Genomic DNA, 20,787 nt, shown 5'->3' with positions numbered 1-20,787 from the left:
CAGGACTCGGTACCGAGCCAAGTGAGCCCCAAGGGCCCCGCACGGGCGTGGGAGATACTGTAGACCCGCAGGGCATTCCCCCCCCCCGGAAGGCGTCTCCGGCCACGCGGTGGTCAGGCCACTGGGCGTCCGGCATTTGGCTTTAAACACCTTGGCCCTTTATTAAACCTCTTTGGGTCCACCCGCCTTATGGCAGCAGCGTGGCCTCCCAGCCACGCAGCCGAGACCCCACGACGGGGACCGGCCGGCCAGGCCTCCCCCACTGCGCGCCGGGGCCCCGCCCCCGACACCGTCGCTCCGCTTTACGGCGGAGGCCGCGCCACGACGTGGGCGGCCGTACAGCGCCCCCGCCCCTTGCGGGCGCGGAGCGGCTTCCCCACGCCCCCCTCGCGTCGGGCCCGCACCATGGCCGGCCTCGCTCCGCGCGTCGACTACTTGGCGGGCTTCCGCTGCCCGCTCGGGGGCCTCCCGGCAGGCAAGCCCCGCGTGCTGGGCCACGGGGCGCAGATCTTCCTGTCCACCGGGAGGGAGCTGGTCTACGTCTACGACCGCGAGGGGAGGCTGCTGACCGTGAGCGCCGGGGGCCGGGGGCCGGGGGCCCGCTCGGGGCGGGGCGGCTGGGGAGAGGCGGGGCTCCGGGTCATCCCGAGGGGCCGGCGCGTTCCAGGCGGTCGTTTGGAAGTAGTATGTGCCGTTCTCTGCCTCCCCGACGTCCAGGCGGTGTACAAGTTTCCCGGTCAGGTGTGGCACTTGGAGGCGCTGGCCCTTCGCAGGGCGCTCTACGTCCTGTGCGCCCGGAGGGGCATCTATTGCTTGTCTTTGGACCAGGCGAGCAGGTGAGGAGGGGTCGCTGGGCGGGTCTAAACTGCGGCCCTGCCCTCAGGCACCGCCCTGTGGCCTGTGTGGCCCGCTTGCCCCTGGATTGGGGTCAGAACGAACCCTCACCAGCCCTCTCGTGGTCCTCCGTCGTGGGTGCCCCCACCCCCAGCACCTGCGTTCTCTGACAGGCTGCTGCTCGCAGAGAATCCTCAGGAGACGGGCTGCAGACTGCTGAGTCTGCAGCCAGGAGCAGGACCTGCTTTCTTGGCCTCGGTGGTCCTGTGTCCTCTGGGTTTCTGTGATCCCCGAGTCAGTGGGTAGAGGAGATCCATGTTAAGGAGCCGGGCCCCTCGAGTGCCAGAGCAGAGCCTGGGCGTGGGCCTGCTCACTGCAGGCTTAGGACATAGAAAGATAGTAGGTGCGGTGCAGACATGAGGCCTCGGGGTGCTACAGGTCTGCAGTGAGTTTCCCGGCGGAACACCTTGCTGTGTGTGTGTCCCTGGGTGACCAGTGCTGAGCTGACCAGTCCATGGGGCAGGTGGGAGCGCTGTGGTTGGCCACCTGCTCCCTGCTGAGCCTCCCCCACACTGTTGAAGGACGGTGATGGCCACTGAGACCGCTCCCTGTGAAGGGTCCAGAGCCAGCGTGCTCAGTGGCAGGTTGTCATGGCAGCGTGTGAACATCGTTACTGACAGTTTCCTGTGTTCTCAAAGGTCTGTGAACCAGAATGGTGGGGACGACGAGGACAGGGAGCCCCCTTACCGTGTGATCCCCGTGGACCCAGACACCTGTGTCCTTCCTGACGCCACACTGTGTGCTTTCACTGTGCTCGACTCGGCGCTCGTCACACTGGCGCAGGGCCCCACCCAGTGGAAGGTGCAACTGTTCGAGCGTCCCTGTCCAGGGGAGGACCCCAGGCCCATAGGCCTCATCGGTGAGGTGGAGTTGTCCACCTACACCCCCCCAGCTGGGAGCGCGGGGGAGCCCGGAGCCCCCCGCTTCCTCCCAGTCCTGTGCTGTGTGTCACCACCAGGCTCTGGGGCCCTGCACGGACCCCTTCGGGGTCCTGGGGGCTTCACACTGGAGGGGGCCCTCTTTGGGCTACTCTTTGGAGCTGACCCCTCCCTCCTGGAATCACCTGTGATCGTCTGTGGTCTCCCCGATGGCCAGCTCTGCTCTGTGGTCCTGAAGACCCTGGTCACCTCTCAGTCCGCCCCTGGTGACCCGAAGGCCCTTGTCAAGATCCTCCATCACCTGGAGGAGCCCATCATCTTCATCGGGGCCTTGAGGACAGAGCCACTGGCTGAGGATGTGGAGGACCCGTCCTCTGACTGCCTGGTGGCGCTTGGTCACCATGGCCGGACGCTGGCCATCAAGGCCAGCTGGGACGAGGCAGGGAACCTGGTGCCAGAGCTGCGGGAGTACTGCCTGCCAGGGCCCGTGCTCTGTGCAGCGTGCTGCAGGGATGGCCGTGTGTACCACAGCACCCCTTCCAACCTCTGTGTGGTGGACCTGGCTCAGGGAGGTGCCCACAAGGACCCCATGCAGCCCAACGGGGGTCCAGGAGGCCTGCCCTCTCTGCTGTGTCCAGCCAGCTTAAGTGTCTGCAGTGTCGTCACTCTCTGTGTGTCATCTAGCATGGCTGAAGGTATGAGCCACTGTTTAAACCTGAAAAACCGAAGCCTTGGGGCCAGGTGGACTGCCCCCAGCCCATGGTCAGTCTTCTTCTCAGTGAACTGACCTGTCCCTGCCTCATTCCTGTCTTCCATAAGCCTGACAGGGCAGGCTGCTTATCCTCATCTAGCATAGCTTCGTGGTTGACAGTCATTGTCATGGGCTCAGGGAGTGCCTGACTGTCCTATGGGTTTAGGAGCAGGTGTGCCACTCTGCCTGGGTGGGGTCTGCACCTGGGTGACCAGGGAAAGTGTCTTCCTGTGACGCTCTTACGTCGCAGGTAGTTCAGGGGAGAACCAAGGGGTTTAGGTCAAGCCTTTACACTTCTGAACACCAGCAAACATCTGCCCCGCTTACCGTGTGGCCTGCTAATGTGCCCACTCTGCACTGGAGGCGGGTGGCATCCAGGAGCTGATGGTGTGTTTTCCCGGATAGAGCCACAGAGGGTTTTAGCTGTGTTTGCCCAATGTTAGGGGGAAAGGGACAGAGCCACCCTACCCCAGGACACATTCATCTTAAGACAGCCTGTGAGTCATCACAGGGCCTGCCATGGACAGTTATCAATGTGAAACAAGTGCTCAGCAGGGAGAGGGCCCTGGGGATGGCAGGGTGTGGGAAGATGCATGGGAGGGGCCTCCCTGTCCAGCTGCCCCACCTTTGGGCAGGGCTCAGCCTCTGGGGAATTGGGGTTAGGGAACAAATATAAGCCTGTTTCCTGGGGGCCCCGCTGGTAGGCCAGTAATGGGGAGCCCCAGAGACTAAGAGCTTCCAGGACAGCCCAGCTAGAGCGACACCACAGTGAGGGGCCCGCACGGCTTCGCCTCATCTGGCTGACACGGTGCCCCCACACAGGTCCTTATATGGCCCCTTTTAGTCCCGTCCATGTACAGTGTGCCACTGGTGCCACATCTGCTGTGCCATTGTCCCCTCCCAGGTGTGCATAAGGTGAGCACAGGCAGTTCCACCAGCCCCTGGTGCACGTCCCGGCCGTCCTCAGGGCCTCAGGTGGGTGCTGGTTTTCCGCCAGCACTTGTCTTGAGTCCAGGGGCAGCTGCTGGGGGAGTGGCCCTCCCTCCCATTGACTGGTCCCCGCCCATGTCCATCTTCAGGTGGTGTTGAGCTCCTGGCCTTGTCTGCCAAAGGCCGCTTAATGACCTGCAGCCTGGACCTGGGCTCTGAGACACCTCGCCCCACCAGAGTGACCATGGCGAATGCTGGCCAAAAAATTAAGGAGTTGCTCTGTGGAATTGGCACGGTCTCCGAGAGGTGAGCAGGGGCCGCGTCCCTGGTAGGTGATGTCCTGGGTGGGAACCGTGGGGCAGTGGTCCAGGCCAGCTGTGCGACTTTGCCTCTGGCCACCAGCAGAACCCCAGGCCTCAGATTGCCTGGCAAAAAGCAGCACTAAAGTCTGCCTGCCTCGGAAGACAGAAGGGGCACCCATTGTCTTCTCAGACCGTCCCCCACCTTTTCCTTGGGGACTCCTCCCCTCGGAGGCCTCCTCCCTGCTCTCAGTGAGGGGGCCAGCGGCCCCTTCCTCTGACCTATTCAGAGAGCAGGCTTCTCTCAGCCCTCACCTGCCCTCCCATGGCCCTGTGTGAGCGTCCATACGCCCTAGACTCCTGTACGTCAGGCCCATTTCTGTAGTGCCACCCTCCAGGCCATCACGGTGGCTACAGAGAAGCGAAGGGACCAACTCAGAACAACTCAGCAAGTGGGGAAGGCCAGCCCGGCCCTGGGCACCATCTGGACCCTGGGGCTGTGGTGGGGACCGCCTCCATGAGCCCCGTGGACCAGGCCCAGCCCACCATGCACAGGCCTCTCCAGCTCCATCCTCCCTCCTCCTGCTGCCCAGGCGGAGGGATTGGGTCAGAGGTGCGGGTAACATGGGCGCACGGGGAGCTCCTCGAGGCGGGGGCTTGCTCCTCACTTGCTGTTTGTCGAGGAGCAAAGTTGTGGTCCCTCCTGACCCTGGGAGCGGGGGACCTGCCACCCGCCGTCCTGACCTTCGCTCCTCCCTGGGTGCCACATTTGCTCTTCCTAGAGTGTCTTCTCTGAAGAAGGCGGTTGACCGGCGGAATAGGGCCCTGATGTGTCTCAACGAAGCCATGCACGTGGGCTGCGCCCTGCTGTCCCCCCGGGAGGGCCCCCGGCCCATCTCATGCTCCATCACTACCTCCTGGATCCGCCTAGGGCTGCGTGACCTGCTCACTGCCACCTGCCTTCTGGACAACAGCAGTGGCTTCCGCCTGGACCGGGGCTGGGCCTTGTGCGTCCAGGTGCTCGCCAGCCCCCATGCCTCAGAGCTGGACTCGGCCGGCCCGGCCGTGACCTACACCATGCCCGTGGACCGACTCGGTCCCGATGGTCGGCAGGAGGTGACGCTCACCCTGGGCCCTGGCGAGGACGGCGTGCTCAACCTGCCCGTGACAGTGTCCTGCGCGCTCTTCTACAGCCTCAGGGAGGTTGTAGGCAGGGCCCTGGCCCCCTCTGACTCTTTCAAGGACTCCTTGGATGAGTGCCTCCCAGACGTCCTGCCTGGGCAGGAGGGCGTGTGCCTGCCCCTGAGCGAGCACGTGGTGGACGTGCTGCACGCCCTGCGCTTCTCTGACCTGGCCGTGCCCCATACGCAGGCCCCCAGCCCTCTCAGCCCCGCTGGCCACCCTGTGAACACCTTCCTGGCAACTTGCCGCAGGCTGGGCAGTGAGCAGGCAGAACCCACGTCCCTGCGGGCCAAGCACCTGCCCCCGGCAGTGGCTGCAATCAGGGTGTCGGCAGAGCTGCTCAGGGCCGCCTTGGGGGACAGTTACTCAGGTTGGTGGCACTGACTGGCTTCACTCTGGCTGCAGGGCCCTGAGGCCTTCAAGCCCATGGCCTGTACCTGTCTCCTTCAGGTGTGTCCCTGTGCTGTGCCACCCTGCAGTGGCTCCTCGCCGAGAATGCCACTGCAGATGTCGTGAGGGCTCGAGCACTGTCCTCTGTCCAGGGAGTAGCCCCAGATGGGACTGACATCCACCTCACCGTCCATGAGGCAAGCAGGGGGTTGGGTGTCTGTCTGGGGAAGTCGGCCTCGGTGCCAGGGGTTCTCAGTGGGGTCCCTGAGCCAGCAGTGTCTCTGGGTGGCTCAGGGGGGACACCCTCCAGGGGATCAGGACGTGCCTGGCTCTGAGGTGCGGCTGTGCTGGGGCAGGTCCCCAGGGAGGGCCAGGCAGCCGTGCACTGCTCTGCGTGCGTGGCCCCACCCCAGCACTGCTCGGGCTTGCCTTGTGTCCCCAGGAATGGCCCCTGCCACATGAGCCCCAGCCACTCACCCCTAGACCACCAGGGGGCAGCCAGGTCCCCAGCCCCTCCCTCTTGCACACCTTCCTCTCTCAGACCCTCCTGACAGCCCGCCCAGGGTCACATCCACAGACCCTTAGGTTCCAGTGTTAGAGGCGGTCACAGAGCTCAAGTGGCCAGGACATACATCCTGGAGGGTGCTGGATAGAGGCTGTCTTGGGCTCAGGGAGCTGGCCGCTGCCCACACATAGCCCTTTCTGGTCAGGCCAAGACCAGGCTGGTGTCAGGGTTAGGGAGTCCCTGGGCTCTGATTCTGAGGCCTGGCGGTGGCTGTGTATGTGGGAAGGGGGCAGGGCCCTTAGCCCTGTGGGTGCCCAGCACATTCCACGGACACCAGAGAAAGAGCTGCAAGTCACAGCATCCTCCCCCGAGTCCCCAGGCCCCCAGGGTCCTGCCTTGTGCTCTGTGGGTGGAGAGTGAGCCCACTGCCCTGGCCCTCAGCCTGTCCTTGCCAGTCTTCAGCTCACTGCAGTCAAAACCTCTGGAGGTCACTTGAGCTCTGACGTTGACCATCCAGCCCACTCTGTTTTCATGCCTGAAACCTTGACCCTGCTGTCAGGTGACCTGGATCATCCACTGTGGGCTGTGGACGGGGTCCAGGTGTGGGCTGTCCACGGCGGTACGGTCATGGCAGTCACCTTGTTCTCCACTGGGGGCCGTGGGTCTGGTTCCCGAGGGAGCAGGGCTGTACCTAGGTGAGGGAGCAGGTTTACTGTTGGTCAGCTGGCTGGTTCTCCAGGTGGGAGTTGAGGTCGGGTGGGGAGATCGGGCCTGGGCACGCTGGCTGCCCACGACAGTGTAGCGGGCAGCCCAGGCCAGGGAGCTAGGGCCCCAGGGCTGAGGGTAGACACGAGCCCCTCGTGTATGGCAGCTGGCCGTGACCGACCTGTGCCTGGCGGGGCCCATCCAGGCCGTGGAGATCCAGGTGGAGAGCCCCTCTCCAGCCAACATGTGCATGGCCCACCACGCTGTCATCAGGCGCATGCAGGTACGTCAGCCCACCGGCCTGCTGGGTGGCCTCTATGAGGTGGTGGGACAGGACCTTGGGGGTCTGTGGCTCCTTGCATGGGGGTTACAGCCCAGTCTCCCCACTTCTCTCTGCTTCCAAATGCATGTGTCCTACAGGTAAGCTGGGGGGTGGGGGTTTGCTGCTTACCCTCCTGGCAGCAGCCCCCTGGGTGGGTGCTCAGAGCCCTCGCAGTTGACAGATTAAAGGGCGCCATCACCACTTAGCACCTGCCATGGTTACCTGGAGGTTTCTGCACTTGGCTGGCTGAGCAGAGGCCATGTGGAGAGGCCATGCCGGAGGTCAGACGCCCTGGGCCCAGGTCACGGGACGAGGTGTCGGCTTGTCTGAGCCTCCATGTCTTTGCCCAGGAAGTGGGAGTTGGCAACCGCCCCCTCTGCAGCCCTGGGACCCGGCCACCTCATGCGGGAGCAGGCTGCTGCAATCCCATGTGGGCGCTGGGGCCACGACTCCCGAGCCTGAGAAGGTCTTCACGTTCCAGAAGAAAGTGTTGCAGCCCATCTCCTCCCACACAGGGCTCTGGTCGCAGCACCAGCCGACCTGGACTTTTCCTAAGTGTGGTGTCTGCGTCAGCCTCCCCTGGGACTTAGCAGTGCACGTGCTCAGGCCCCTGCCCAGTCTGAGAACCAGAGAGCCTGCGGTCTGAGCTTTGACGAGCCTCTGAGGGCTGCTGCTCTGGACCCCGCTGTGCCCAGGCAAGCCCGATGCCCTGCGGCAGTCCCAGCCAGCTCAGGAATCTAGCCCTGAACTTCAAGTCTTCAGGATGGTCTCCAGGGCTGTGGTGCTGCCTGTCGGGGGCTCTGCCCGTCAGTGACACCGTCCTCAGACTGCTCACGTTCCATGCCGAGAGCTGTCCAGCTCCCACGTTCCTCGGCCCAGTGGAGCCAAGCCGTCCCCTCACTGGGCCTCATGTGCGGGCCGTCCCCAGACCCTGTGGTGCATGGCAGCCACGAGGTGGACAGTTAGCTGCTCGGTTCTGGGACCCTGCCTGGTGTGCAGCGTCTACTTTGGGCTGCCCCTCCTGCTCCCCCTCGCAGTCTCTGCGCTTTGTGCCAGTGGGGGCCTCGCTGTGTACACCTGTCCACACTGGATCTGAGCCTCGGGAGCCCATGGGACTGGAGCAGCTCAAGTGGGCTGAGGGAACATGCTGACCGGCTGGAGCAAGGCCTGAAGGCAGCTCAGGACGGGAGGGCGGGCAGTGGGGGGGAAGAACTGAGGTGGTCAGGCTGGGGCTGGTGTGTGCCTGCACGTGCAGGCGAGGCCCTGAGGCTTCTGGGGGGAAATGGGGATGGAGCGGGGAGACCAAAGGGGTGGATGTAGGGGCGGGAAGGGGCCACCTGGCTCAGGAAGTGCACTCCCCAGCTACCTGCCCCGTGTCTCCCCAGAGGATGGTCCTGGAACAGGCTGCCCAGGGCTCCAACCCACCTGACGTCCGCATGCAGTATTTGCACCAGATCCAAGCCAACCACGAGGTGAGGCCCCAGACCTCCCACGAGCCTGGGCAGTGAGGACCAGCCCCAGCCAGGCTCCTGGGTCCCAGCTGGCAGGGCCCACCCAGTCCTCAGCACTGAGGTAGGAGGGGGCAGAGAGTGGGTGATGTCACTTCTGGCTCTGGCCCCGCTCCTACCTGTTGGCTAGGACCCTTCTGTCACCTGGGGAGCAAGATCTCTCCTTCAGCCGGCCACTCTTCTGTTCTGAGGGGTCTTCAGTGGCCAGGTAGGTGTCCCATGCTGTAAGGCCACAGATGAGTGTTTTTCCTGGATTGCCTACCATGTCTCAAGGAGGATTTGTGTGTGACGGGTGTCCCCCAGAGGGACCCGGTGACATGCCCAGTGGGAGGGTGAGGGACCTATCCACTGTCAGCTCCCCCCCTGCAGATGCTGCTGCGAGAGGTGCAAACGCTGCGTGACCGACTGTGCACAGAGGACGAAGCCCGCTCCTGTGCCACGGCCGAGAGGCTCCTGCAGGTGCACAGGGAGCTCCGCAGCCCCAGCCTCCTGCTGCTGTGACACCAGGTGGGCCTGCTGGCAACTCAGTGCCTGCGTGCTTTTATGGGGAAAAACCCGGGACTCAAAAGGCAACTGACAGGCTTCGGAGCTGGGACGCAGTTGCTGGCTGGTTGTGGCAGCGGGGGCCTGGGGATGAGCTTCCTGGCGCTGCATGGCCCCCATGTGGCCACCTGGCCACCCTCACGGTGGTGTAGACTGTAAATCGAGTTTCAGGGCAGCCACCTGGGCCCCGCCCCACCCCCCTGGGGTCACGGCCTCCACCCACATGGCTCCGTTCCCTTCCTCCACAGCTGCCCACAGCCTCCGCACTGTTGCTGCTGTGTGGTCTCCCACCCAGTGCGCTCAGGTTGGATCAGCGATGTCCCCTCCACTGAGAAGCCTGGCCCAGAACATGGGGTGCAGACCCCAGGGCAGGAGCGGTGTTGCCCAGGCGGCCTGCGAAGGCCATGGAGAGAGACGGCTCAGGCTGGGACTTGGGGTGGGGAGTTTGGATCTGGCTGTTGCTGTTCCTGGAGGCACCCGCTCGGGGCACCTCAGCCCTGCCTGCACTGCTGGGGTCACCAAGTGGGAGGTGTTCCCTGTGGCCAAAGCACAAAGACCAAGGGGGGGTGCTCCTGGGTGTGGCTTGGGCTGGGGCTACAGCATTTCCAGGGCCCTTCAGCAGGGTGGGCCCCGCGGTGCTAGTCTTTTCCATGTTTGCTGAGATGACTCTTGGGTCTGTGAAGGCCCCTGCTGCCATGACAACTGACCCTTTCTGTTGAGCTGCCTCCAACTCTGCAGTTTTGTTACCCCTCCCCCTCTGTTGGGTGGCGGCTTTGACTTGAATTCCTGGGGGCCCCCCAGCTCTGTCCACACCCCACTAAGTCTGGTGCCGCTGCACTGCCCAGGTGGGCCCTGCACTGGCCTCCGTGGCCCTGGGGCCAGCTCTGGAGCCCCCAGCTCACAGAGCAGTCCATGCAGCTCACCCATCGGCCCTTTCGGTCATGAGGGCCCCTCTCTGGAGGACCAAGGCCACCTTGTCACCCTCCACAAAGGAAGAAGAGCCAGCAGGGTCCTCCGAGTCAGGGTCTAGGAGAGTGGATGGTCACTGCATAGACCCCACACTGGGGGGGTTCTCCAGGGCAGGAGGGAGGACATGCAGATGGCCAGCCCACCCAGGACTGCCCTCATCTCATGTTGGCTGGGAGCAGCTGTGACAGTGACCTCCACGGCGAGCGAGCAGGTTCCCCAGCCTGTGCTGGCCCAGTGGTCCCTACGCAACCTGAAGGGAGGCCCCGGCCCAGCCTGGGAAGGCTCTGTGCCCTCAGCAGCAGCATGCCCAGCTGTTCTCAAGGGTCACCCTTCTGTCACTTTTCTGAGTTCCATGGGGGTGGATGGAGTGGCCAGGTCAGTCCACAGGTACCCTGAGACAGACAAGCCCTGTGGGAGTAGGCAGAGGACAACACTCAAAGGGCCCGTGCCTGCCACAGAGAAGGGTGACGCGTCCCAGGCCCTGCCCCAGCACCCCCACTCTCCAGCACAAGCTGCATGGAGCCCAGAGCAGACCTGGATCTTTTGTTGGCCTGCAGGACTCACCTACCCAGACCCCCGTGGATGCCAGCAGGTCGGGGACGGTGTCAGAGCAGCTGCCCTCTGTCATGCCCTCGCCAGCGTTTTCTCCAGCCCCGAGAACCTCAGCTCTGCAGGGGGTGGCGGGCACCAGTGTGGTGTACAGAGGAGCAACACTGGGCCATCGCCCCAGGTACCAGGGGGTCTCCTGGCCGTCCCTCGTCCCCACTGTGTAGCTCATGACAGATGGTGGTGGTCACAGAGCTGAGAGCTATCCTAGCAAGCCTGCCACCTCTGCTGGGTTCTCAAGGAAAACACTCAAGACGTGAGCGCTGCTCTGCCTGGGACCCGGTGGGAGCAGTGGGAGGGACCTCTCCTGCCTGCCTGCCATGGACGCGGTGATGCTGATTCAGGCAGACGGCCATGTTAGGTGCACACTGCAGTGTCCCGAAAAGGAGAAAAACTACACATACACCTAAAGAGCAAAAGGGGGGTAAAACGGAGTAATGGGGGAAACCTGATAAGTCAGAGGAGACAGGAAAGGAGGGACAGGACTAATAGGACACAAACCACAAGGTGACACACCTCAACCCAGCAGTGACACGTAGTGAGCGAGCTGGGTGAACAATCAAGACCCAACTGCAGCAAGGAAAGTACCCAAAGACAGGGCGGTGTGGGATGGGTGCTTGGGGACGTACAGCCAGGAGAAGTGACACTCCACATTGAGCCGCTCAGGGAGCCGCCTGGGCCACAGACGTGTCCCAGGAGCCCTCATCTGCCCCTTCTCAGCATCCCCTTGGCCAGAGTGGGCACCACACTGCACACCACACGCCCTTTTGCAGTTCCCTGCTGTGTATGAGGCCCCAGGCTGGCCACCACAGTGACATCCCCTGCACACAGTCCAAGCTACCTCAGCCACAGTGTCCCTCTCCATACAGTCCCAGCCGGTGCCAGGGTGTCACTACTACCCCAGCTGGCCCCTTCCGAGGATCCCCAGGCACTGTCCCCTGCCTCCTCTCTCCGGTGGCTGCCTGGCTGAGGTCAGGGAAAGTGAGACCCCTCCCTGACACCGTGTGGGGTCAGGGAACGGAGGCCTGCTGCTGCTGCCTTAGGCTCAGCACCCTGGCGCGTGCGCCCCCAATCCTTCGTCCCAGACGCCACCAGGGGGCAGCTCAGAGCCACCTACTGCCCGGCCTGGGGATCCAGCGTCAGTTCACAGGGTCAGCTAGTGCCAGCCCACACAAATCCCCGCCTTTCTTTGTCCCTTAGGTGCAGGGAGGGCAGTGAGGTCCCTGGAGAGGGGCTACACGGAGGCTTGGGAGGTTGTGCTGGCAGGTCCTCCCCACCCCCAGAACGCCTCTCATCCATTTCCTCAACCTGACATCTGATCTTCCCGAACCTATTCTGCACCCCCTCCCTGCTGCCCTCCTTTCTTAAAGTGCCCCATTCCCACGGACCTGCCTCCTCGGGACTCACTGGAGGGGGGTCTTCAGGCCCCAAGCCAGAGCTAGGGCTGCCCCTGGGTGGGGAGAGGGCTTGGGCCTAGGGGAAGGGCAGCGAAGGTGTCATCTTTGGGTGAGGTCATACTCCTTCTGGGCTCCAGGCTTTCCCTCAGGCTGCCTCCTACCTGCACCCTACCCCCCCAGTCCCTCATAACCCCATCTTCAAGGTCCTGACCAATCCCAGGAGGCATGTCTTCCACCCCGCCCCCACCTTGGAAGGCACAGGTCACCCAGCCCATCCAAGAAGCCTTGGCCTAAGGAGGGGTCCTTGTGGGCTGTGTGGGGAGACACGTGGTGAACCATGGGCCTTGTCCCATCATTCACTCTGGCCATAGGGTGGGCAGAGTGCTTGGGGGCTGGGCAGGTGAAGAGCTCTGTATGCAAGTTGGGGGGAGAGGTTGGCCTGTGAGCTCCCTTCCTGGGCTCAGTGTGGCTGGGTGGCTGGAGCTGAGAAGGCCCCTGTGGCTGGCCATCTGTGGCCCTGTTGGGGAGGGTGGGGGTCGCTTTTCCATCATGCCTCTTGGGGATTCCCTAAGACCCTGCACCTGAGGAGAGGCGCAGTGATGCTCCATGGAGACACGCTGACCCCATAGACCTCTAACAGGCTTGCCTTGCCCCCATGCTGGGTGGAAAGGAGCTGTGTGGGAGACAGGACAGGAGACCCAGGGCTGTGGTTGTGCAGGATGGGGGTGGGGGGCGCGTTAATCGGCTGGCCCCTCCTCCCGGACAAGGCCCCCAACCCTGGGTTTCCCGGGCGTGAGGGATAGAGAAGTCGAGAAACCATCGCAGGAACCCCGGGGCTGACCCGGGAGGGCTGCCGCGGGCGGGACGCGCGTCCAGGCTCTGAGCTGAGCGACGAGGCCCATCCCCCCGCTCGCAGCGCCAGCGCGCGCGGCCCCAGGTGCAGACCCTTCGCGCCCGCCCCGAACGGCGCCACCGAGCCCGCCAGCCGCTGCGACTCAGACACGGTTTAATGGGGACAACGGGCCGCGCCCTCAGTACTCCCAGAGCGCGACACCGGCGGGTGCGTCCGCATCCGCGCGCAGCAGCCCCGAGGCGCCGCCGCGCAGGTACTTGCCGCTCCGGGCGCGGATGGCCACGCGGCCGCGCTCGCGGAACTCGAAGAGGAAGTCCTCGGCGCGCTCGCCGTCGCTGCATACGCTGCCGTGGCTGCCGGTGTGCCAGAACCCGCCGCCGCGGCCTGGGGGGACCAGAGGGCGTCGGCGGGGGCGCTGCTCCCGGCCCCGCCCGCCGCGCCCCCCCTCGCTCCGGGCCCCACGCCGCTCGCACCTCGGATCTGGTAGGCGCCGTCGCTGAAGCTCAGATGGAAGACGTCGTAGACCGAGCGGTTGGTGTCTAGCTGGTTGGAGCCGCGGCGGTGGCACACGAAGCCGTCCAGGCCGCGCAGCACCAGGATGGGCCGGTTAATGAGCTTGAGGATGAACTCCTCGTCCTGGCCTGCGGGGAGAGCCTTCCCTGTGCAGGCCGGTAGCGTGGGCCGTAACCCGGCCCGCCCTGAGAGGGCTCTGCGGGACTCGGACGGGCAAGGTCCTGCCGCCGCGAGGCCGGGCTCACAGAAGTGCAGTGGACATAAGGGCTCCCTGGGATCTAACTGCTCCCCTGATGTTAACAGTGATGACCTTGACCAGCAAGTGTGGCCACTGCCAGAGTAGCAGCACTTCCATGGCGCGGGAGGGGTGGGGGACACTGATGGACACGGTCTCTGAGCAGGTGCCGCCCCTGGACAGAGGTCCCAGCTGGCCAGGCGGGGAGTGCTCACCCACGAAATCACTGATGGCCGCCAGCTGCCCGTTCTTCTTCATGCACACGTAGCGCCCATTACTGGCCTTGAGGGCCACCCGCCGGCCACGCCACTCCATCTCAAACATGGTTGTAGCAGAACTGGAGGGGCAGGACAAGGTCCTTTCAGAGCAGCAGGATGTGGGGGCTCAGGGTCAGGGCTTCCCATCCCTTCAGGGCCAGTACCACTCCCCCCAGGGACACACCCACCACCTTTAAGAGCTGTCCCCCACCCCAATGAAGATTCTCTCCTGGCTGGGCGGCTACAACGTCCTTGTGGTTGAGGTAGGGGGGGTGATGGTGGTGGGGGAATGACGGGGATGTGAGGAGGGTGGTGGTGGCAGGGATGGTGGTGGAGATAGTGGTGGTGATGGTGGTGGAGGTGGAAGTGAAGGTGCGGATGGAGACAGCGATGGTGCACTCACACTTGTGTGGCTGTGGCCTGGATGCCCCCGTGGGTGACCAGGGTCCAGTAGCCCCCAGTGCTGGAGTAGAAGGTGCACTTCTTTGTCTCCCGGTCAATTTGCATCAGGAAGGTCTCATGATCCAATTCTTCATCTTGGTTGGCTGAGACGTTGACCCCTGGAGGGAGGAGATGGGAAGCCCCTCACGCCTCTCCCTGGGTGGGTAGGGAGCAGAGGGATGGGGAAGCATGCTCTTGGGGCAACCCCAAAGCCGGAGGGGGTCTCATCTAGAACCTGAGAAGATTTGGAAGGCATTTTTCAGGGTCTGGGAACTCTGTCCCCAGGGCCATGTGGGCACATGGATCCACACATGCTGCTCCCTAAAGGCCCTGCCCAGCTCACACCACAGCCCAGGAGCCAGGCCTTTCTGTGCCAGCAAATCCCCTGCCTCCATTAATCGGCAGATAATCTGCTGGCTCCGCTCTAGACCTGGCACTTCCCCCGCCTTTATTTATAACTCACTCCTAAGCCACTGTGTGGGCACAGTGGGGTCCCTGTCCCCAGTGCTGTGGCCTGGGACATAGCCAAGGCCTGGGGTCCACTCCCAGGCACTGCGCAGAGGCTGGCCCCCGGTCAGCTCCCCGTCCCTGCACTCACATGTGAGGGGTTTCCCAGGAGCCCTGGGGGAGGGACTGGGGGCATCTATGCTGAGGGTAGGGGGGCAGCAAACAGGCGCTGGAGCCGCCCCAGTATCTTCCCATAAACCGAGTCTTTGTTTCTATGGCAACTGGCCAGTCCAATTGGTGTGTCAGATCACAAAGTTCCCCACAAGCTGTGGCATGTCCAGGAGGGGTGGTGGCAGAGCGCGCTCAGGGCCTGAGGGTCGGGGCCACATCCCGTCCAACCCTCCCTAGAAAGGAAAGGCAGGCACCCAGCAGGGCTGGCACTGGAGAGCCTGGGGCCTCCCACCCCCCATCGGCTCCCAAAGGCTGCTCCCTCCAGAATCCCCAGGCTGGGCTTCCCTCTCATGCGGGTCACTGCTCAGAGGCAAAGAAGGTGGCCTGGCATTTTCACGGGCATCCCCACTGTCCGTCAGCAGTCCTGAACTAAGTGAGCACATGCTGCCCTGGGCCCGCAGTCCGATAGCACAGAAAACGGCCCTTCCCTCCTGGCACCCATCGTCTGCAGGGAGCGGCAGATGACAAAACGGTGTGTCCACTGTCCAAGAACACTGTGGGCCTTGGCCGGGGACAGCCTCACCAGCCTCGCGGGAAGGTGACACTGAAGCACACCTGAGGGGATGAGGGAGCCATCGCACAGGTGGCAAGGCAGGAGCAAGACCAGGGGTCCTGAGGCCGGGGACCGCATGCCTCTGCCGCCATCTCTAAGGCCAACCCTGGTGGTGTCCCCAGTGAGCCCATGCACACACCCTCCAGACAGGACGTGTTCCAGGGGCCCCATCTCACACAGCCATCTGCTTCTGGGGCCCTGACCTGAGGTGGGAGAGGCGTCTGGAGTCCTGGTTGGTGCCAATCCCCAGGAGGGATTGGTTGAGAGGTGGGTATGTGAGCACCAAAGGGTGTCTGGGGGTATTTATGGAAGAACCTTCCTTACTCCCGCGAAGACATGAGAAGAGCCAGAGCTGCTTTTTCCTCTGGACTTTGTCCATCTGAACGTGAGTCCTAGGATAGCAGTGACCACCATGAGGGCACTGGCTTGAGGTCAGACCAGTCCTAGGACAGTGGTTCCACAAGGAGCAATGAGCAGAAGACTTTGGTGACACCACTGAGCTGCTAATGCTGTCCTGCCTGGGATCCCAGCAAGCCCTTGCCTCCAGACTCCCCTTTATAAGATAATTAATGTCCTTGTGGCTTTTGACAGTTTGCAGCCATTTTTTGTTATTGCAGCAAAAATCGCTGCCTGTGGCGGGGCCGTCAGCACCACCATGGCAGTGAAGGCCAGCAGTGAGGGCGGCAGAAACAAGCAGAGCCTGGCTGATGAAGGCAGGAAGAAAAGGTGTCAGGAGGAGAAACCAGGCCAGCCAGGTGCTCACAGACACCCCAGGCGACTGGAGACGGGTTTAGGGGTTGCGTGGCAGGGAAGATGACCGAGATCAAGGCTGCTACTCTGCAGAACCCACTGCTCCAGCTGCCTGTGGTCTAGGGGCACCACCACCCCTGGACTAAGTGCCACATCCTGCTTCCTCACACTCTGCTTGCCCAGTCTACATCAGAACACCTGGGGTCACGTGCCCTCAGGCTTATTGCAAGGGAAGTGAGGAGACAAATGTGGGGTACCTTGGCTTCTACAGTGGGAGGTGGATCTGATTGTTAGTGGGGGATTCCCCCAAAAAAGGGATGGTGTCAGATTCAGGGTGGTCCAGAAAATGACAAATAGTCCATTCAGGCCCATCCCTCACCATCACCATCTCTACACCACCACCAGCATCACTACCAAGAACAACACCAAAATCACCATCACCAAACCAACACCAACACTAGCAACACCACCATCACTACCATCACCAAAATACCACTATCACCAGCACTACCAACAACACCATCACTACCAACACCACCAGAATCACTAGCAGAACCACCAGCACCGTCTCTGTCACCACAGCCACTCTTACCATCACCTCCAACAGCCTTGCTTGCAAGCTGAACATGTCCAGCCTCTCCTTTGACTCAGGAAGCTGGTTCACATCGTAGCCCACATTTCACTGACAAGCCTTGGCCGAGGCCAGAAGCTAGTGTGGGAAGAACCAGGGGTGTTCATCCTCTGTTGTACCCCAGGACCTGGCCACATGCCAGGACAAGTGCACAGGACATGTTTGTTGAATGCCCGCTCCTGTGCTGGACTGGCCTTGAGGACCTTGACTGCAGGCAGGGGCCCCTATAACCACAGCTGGGCCACTCCTCCAAGGTGCTCATGACTGGGGATCTGCCATCTGGATCGGGGGTGGCAGTGTGCCAGGTCAGGGTATGCCCAGCCATTCTTCTTGCACAGAGGCAAGAGCCCAAGTGGGTGGCAGCTGAGACTGCTGGCCTGGGGCCGGACAAGGACCCATGGGTCAGGAACACGGGTGTGGGGACCGCTGCTCTGCCCCACTCCACTCCTGCTGGCTCCTTGCCCTGCCCTTGGCACCCTCCCCAATTTCCTTTAAAGTTCAGAAAGTGGGGTGGTACGAGATAAGAGGTGGAGAGTGGGGAGCAGCCCAGTATGGGCATGGCCTACCCTCCTGCCCTTCATAGTAGTGGGCCTGGGCCTCGCTTACCGCCAGCTAGGCACTGCCCGTGTTGCATTCAGCAGCTGCCCAGCTGTCCTGAGACAGACTCCTTCTTGTAACACTGAAGCCAGCAGCCCTCAGTGGGGACCCCACACATGGTCCACGGCCCAGCCACCTGCGTTGTGTACCTCCACACACATCCGTCTTCACCCACATGGATGCGATGCCACTCCCCCACGCGGCCCCACACTGAGGTCAGGCTGGCCGGCCCCATGCTCCCTCATTACCTTGCCGCACAGACACGTAGCGGTGGTTGGCAGCCACCATCACTACCTGTGGGTGACTCTCCTCCAGGTCAAACAGCTCGTCCTTGCTGGGCCGTGTGTTGCGACCAGCCCTGAGTGTGCCGGTGGGTCCCACGGGCGCCAGGTAGAGGCCATCGCAGTCCTTGAAGGCCAGTTTGCCTGCCTTGAACTCGAGTGTGTAGCGGGTGTGGGCCTCAGGCTCCCAGACCAGGCGGCCGTCGCTGCGCAGGTAGCGGCTGTCACAGGACTTAAGGCAGTACTGCCGGTTCTGGAAGATGAGGGTGATGAGCGCGTCCACGCCCCACGGCGTGTTGCTGTCGGCCACGATCTCGTCCTCCTGCGGGCACAGGTGTGCATAGCGCCTCCGGCTCACGCTCAGCAGGTGGGCCTGCGGGTGGATGGCCAGGTGCACAGTCCACAGTTCAGCCGGAGAGATGGCGGTGGCGAAGCAAGACAGCCGGTCCTCAGTGCCACCAAAGAAGCGGCCGTGTGGCTCCGACTGCAGCACCCAGCGCCCGTCGGGCTGCGGCAAGACCAGGAAGCGGCAGTCACGGCCCGGCCGCTCTGCCTCGCAGGCCACGCGCCCATCTTCCTCGGCAGACAGGTAGCGACCCAGATGGCTGCTGCGGAACAGCACGGCGGTGCCCTGGCCCGGGTAGGGCTCCAGCACCCATATCTGCTTCCTCTTGAGGCTGGGAGCCGAGGCATTGACCTTGAAGCCAAAGCTCTCGGCCGTCAGGTACCGGTCAGTGTCATTGACGAGGCCAAACTGGATCTTCAGCACCTGGTGCAGGCCGTTGGTGGGCATCTTGGAGACAGGCCCGAGAGGGGCTGGGAAGCTCTCTGCGCGCTCACGGCCCCCAAGGTCCCCCAGAGACCCAGCCCCCAGGCCCTGCCGGCGTCATGGACCCACTGCCCGCTCGGATGCCGCCTCTGACCAGTGGCCGCGGGCCCGAGCACCTCTTACATGACCAGCAGGCAGGAGAGGGCGGGTGGGAGGCGGATCAGAGCTGTGCCGGCTTAGGGACAGTGGCTGCCTGTCCTTACCCCAGCTTGGATTTCAGCCACTCCTGGACTGCACCGGGCCGGACCCGGGGCCTCGGGGCTGGAGAGCGCCCCCACCGCAGACCTGACCTCTTCCTTGTGCTCGCCAGCGGCTGCTGGGGCCCCCGGCTGCTGGGGCCTGCGGCTCGGGCCCTGTGCCCCGCCTTGTGGCTCCTGCACCTCTTGGGCTCTCTCCTTGCCCCACCCCAGCACCCCCAGACCCACTGCAGGGACTCACCAGCCCAACCCAGATCTTTCCCGATGTAGAAAAAGCTGCCTGGTGGAAAGCTCACAGTGCAGCCGCAACCCGATCACAGCCCTCCACCCTCAGCAGCCGCCAGGTCCTCGGCCAGATCCAGTTACGGCTTCTATGATTCCTGCTGCCAGGAGCACGGCAAGGCCTCCCACCCGGGGCGCCTGCAGCCTGTGTCATGTGCTGTCCCCTGAGGCTGCCCCTCGACCGCAGCCCACAGCCCTGAGTTGATGCTTCCTCAAGGGTGGCCTGGGCTGGGAAAGGGGCAAGCAGGTCTGTCGGTGCCAGTGAGCAGGCCAGGCGCCCCTGTCCGGGCAGCTGTGGCACCCGGACCGGAGCCAGGGTGCAGGCAGTGTGGAGAGGCAGCTGCTCACCGTGCTCACACCAGGCCGGTGGCCTGGTTGTGCTGGGCCCTAGAGAAAGGGCCCTGCTTAGGGCCAAGATGGCAGCTATACGATGGAGACAGATACCAGCGAATGTGTTGCACAGGGTAGGGCGACAGGAGAGCGTGATTGTGGAGCAGACAGTGTCATCCTGGGGGGCACAGGGAGGTCACAAGCGGTCGGACCCACGTCAGAGGGCCCAGCTCTGAGCTGAGCTCTGTGCCCTGAGCACCTCATGGGGTCCGTGAGGCTTCTCCCTCCTCTATGGGTGAGCTCTGGTCAAGCCAGCCTTGTTGGGTGGCCTGGGGGAGCCCTGAACTGCCATCCACATTACCACAGAAACTGGCCTGACTGCGGGAGTGTTTGTGGGGTTGGGTCCCGGGGACCATGCAGGGATGAGGCCAGCTGGCGAGGAGAGGCCAGGAGCTGGTCACCTTTGGCCCCAGCGCCACCCTGTCCCTGCTGCTGGGGCCTCCCAGTGGTACCCCCTCGCCACTGAGCCCCAGGGGTCAGTCTTTGGGGACCTGCAGTGGGCCCACTCAGCCTGGTCATGCCTGTCTGTCTCCTGCACCTGCCTCAGGGGCCAGGAGCCAAGTAGTGAAACCGGAGCTGCCCAACCTGGGCCTGAGCCAGCCTTGGTGTCCTCTTCCTCGTCACAGCGTGTGACCCTCAAGGCGTCCCTGGGGACCAGGACTTGGGACCGTGGGCTACTTCCAGCCATGGCCTCCAGTCTCACCCCATCCTCGTGTGCCCTTGAAGCTCCAGGCAGATGCGCCTCCAACTCTCTTGAGGCCATGATGGGGCTCTATGCTGTGGGGGTCCAGCAGACTGAAAGGAACTGGGGCTGGGCATATGTGGACCCCAGGGAGCAGGCGGGGCAGATGGCACAGGGCCCTTGGTCAGGAATGGGCACAAGGTCAGAGGTCCTTCCTCCATTCTCCCAGCCCTGGGCAGTGACCTAGACTGGCACACACAGACATTGAAGAAGAGACCATCCCCTTGCTGTGTCCGGAGTGGGGTGCAGGGAGGAGACCCGTGCACAAATCCAGGCAACAGCATGGTGCAGGCTGTGGGTCGGCCCCGTGAGGGGCTGGTCTTGGCTCTCCCTGAGGGCTGGCATCGTCCGCCTCTGTGACCCACACTGTGGGGCCCTGTGTGCCCGGCTGGACTGCGTGCCAGGAGCCCCATCTAGGGAGATGCAGTTGGGGATGGGGCCCCTGTCCAGAGATGATGTCCACATAGAACCCCCCCACCTCCCAGGGGCCTGGGCCCAGGCCTCGATGCAGAGAAATGTCCCTGGCTTGTGGTACAAGTCACGGTCCCCCTCCTCCACACCCGAACCCCCAGCCAGGCTGCTAAGGAGCCGGGACATCCGATGTGCATGATGGCCTCATTAGCGCTGACTGGCGTTGGCAGGGTGCTTGCAGGCATCACGTGCCCAGCAGAGGAAGCCC

General features: G+C 63.4%; 2 protein-coding genes across 5 annotated transcripts; one reads left to right on the top strand and one right to left on the bottom strand.

The window, feature by feature from the left end:
• The first annotated feature begins 321 nt into the window (after positions 1-321).
• On the top strand, positions 322-11,869 carry FAAP100 (FA core complex associated protein 100). Of its 4 annotated transcripts, none has more exons than XM_019735698.2 (10): positions 323-570; positions 718-836; positions 1,533-2,467; positions 3,603-3,759; positions 4,535-5,304; positions 5,385-5,521; positions 6,701-6,817; positions 8,242-8,328; positions 8,734-8,871; positions 10,434-11,869. In XM_019735698.2, the coding sequence occupies exons 1-9, from the start codon at positions 406-408 to the stop codon at positions 8,863-8,865; spliced, it is 2,619 nt and encodes an 872-aa protein (XP_019591257.2). In that variant the 5' UTR covers positions 323-405; the 3' UTR covers positions 8,866-8,871; positions 10,434-11,869. The 4 variants fall into 4 exon arrangements, 2 of the variants coding, with proteins under 2 accessions (XP_019591257.2, XP_019591255.2); XM_019735696.2 differs by lacking the exon at positions 10,434-11,869 and adding an exon at positions 9,156-9,626; XR_012492288.1 differs by lacking the exon at positions 10,434-11,869 and having other exon boundaries at positions 322-570; positions 7,207-8,328; positions 8,734-8,795.
• A 656-nt stretch (positions 11,870-12,525) lies between these two features.
• FSCN2 (fascin actin-bundling protein 2, retinal) lies at positions 12,526-20,282 on the bottom strand. Its single transcript, XM_019735703.2, has 5 exons — positions 17,636-20,282; positions 14,141-14,297; positions 13,696-13,817; positions 13,206-13,373; positions 12,526-13,116 (listed from the first exon to the last, which is right to left on the bottom strand). Exons 1-5 carry the CDS (start codon positions 18,459-18,461, stop codon positions 12,911-12,913), a joined length of 1,479 nt encoding a protein of 492 aa, XP_019591262.1. The 5' UTR covers positions 18,462-20,282; the 3' UTR covers positions 12,526-12,910.
• Positions 20,283-20,787: the final 505 nt, after the last annotated feature.

This window comes from Rhinolophus sinicus, linkage group LG15 (genome assembly GCF_036562045.2).
Source record: "Rhinolophus sinicus isolate RSC01 linkage group LG15, ASM3656204v1, whole genome shotgun sequence".
Classification (NCBI taxonomy): Eukaryota; Metazoa; Chordata; class Mammalia; order Chiroptera; family Rhinolophidae; genus Rhinolophus; species Rhinolophus sinicus.
The sequence above is the reverse complement of the archived record's forward strand: the minus strand, read 5'-3'. Positions and strand labels throughout refer to the sequence as shown.

Excerpts from the sequence above, each read along its gene's own strand:
- FAAP100 (XM_019735698.2), top strand. The coding sequence starts at position 406 with ATGGCCGGCCTCGCTCCGCGCGTCGACTACTTGGCGGGCTTCCGCTGC. Across the intron at positions 837-1,532 it reads TCTTTGGACCAGGCGAGCAG|GTCTGTGAACCAGAATGGTG; the intron begins GTGAGGAGGGGT and ends GTGTTCTCAAAG. Across the intron at positions 3,760-4,534 it reads ATTGGCACGGTCTCCGAGAG|AGTGTCTTCTCTGAAGAAGG; the intron begins GTGAGCAGGGGC and ends TGCTCTTCCTAG.
- FSCN2 (XM_019735703.2), bottom strand. The coding sequence starts at position 18,461 with ATGCCCACCAACGGCCTGCACCAGGTGCTGAAGATCCAGTTTGGCCTC. Across the intron at positions 13,374-13,695 it reads GGCCATCAGTGATTTCGTGG|GCCAGGACGAGGAGTTCATC; the intron begins GTGAGCACTCCC and ends CTCTCCCCGCAG. Across the intron at positions 13,117-13,205 it reads CGGCGCCTACCAGATCCGAG|GCCGCGGCGGCGGGTTCTGG; the intron begins GTGCGAGCGGCG and ends TGGTCCCCCCAG.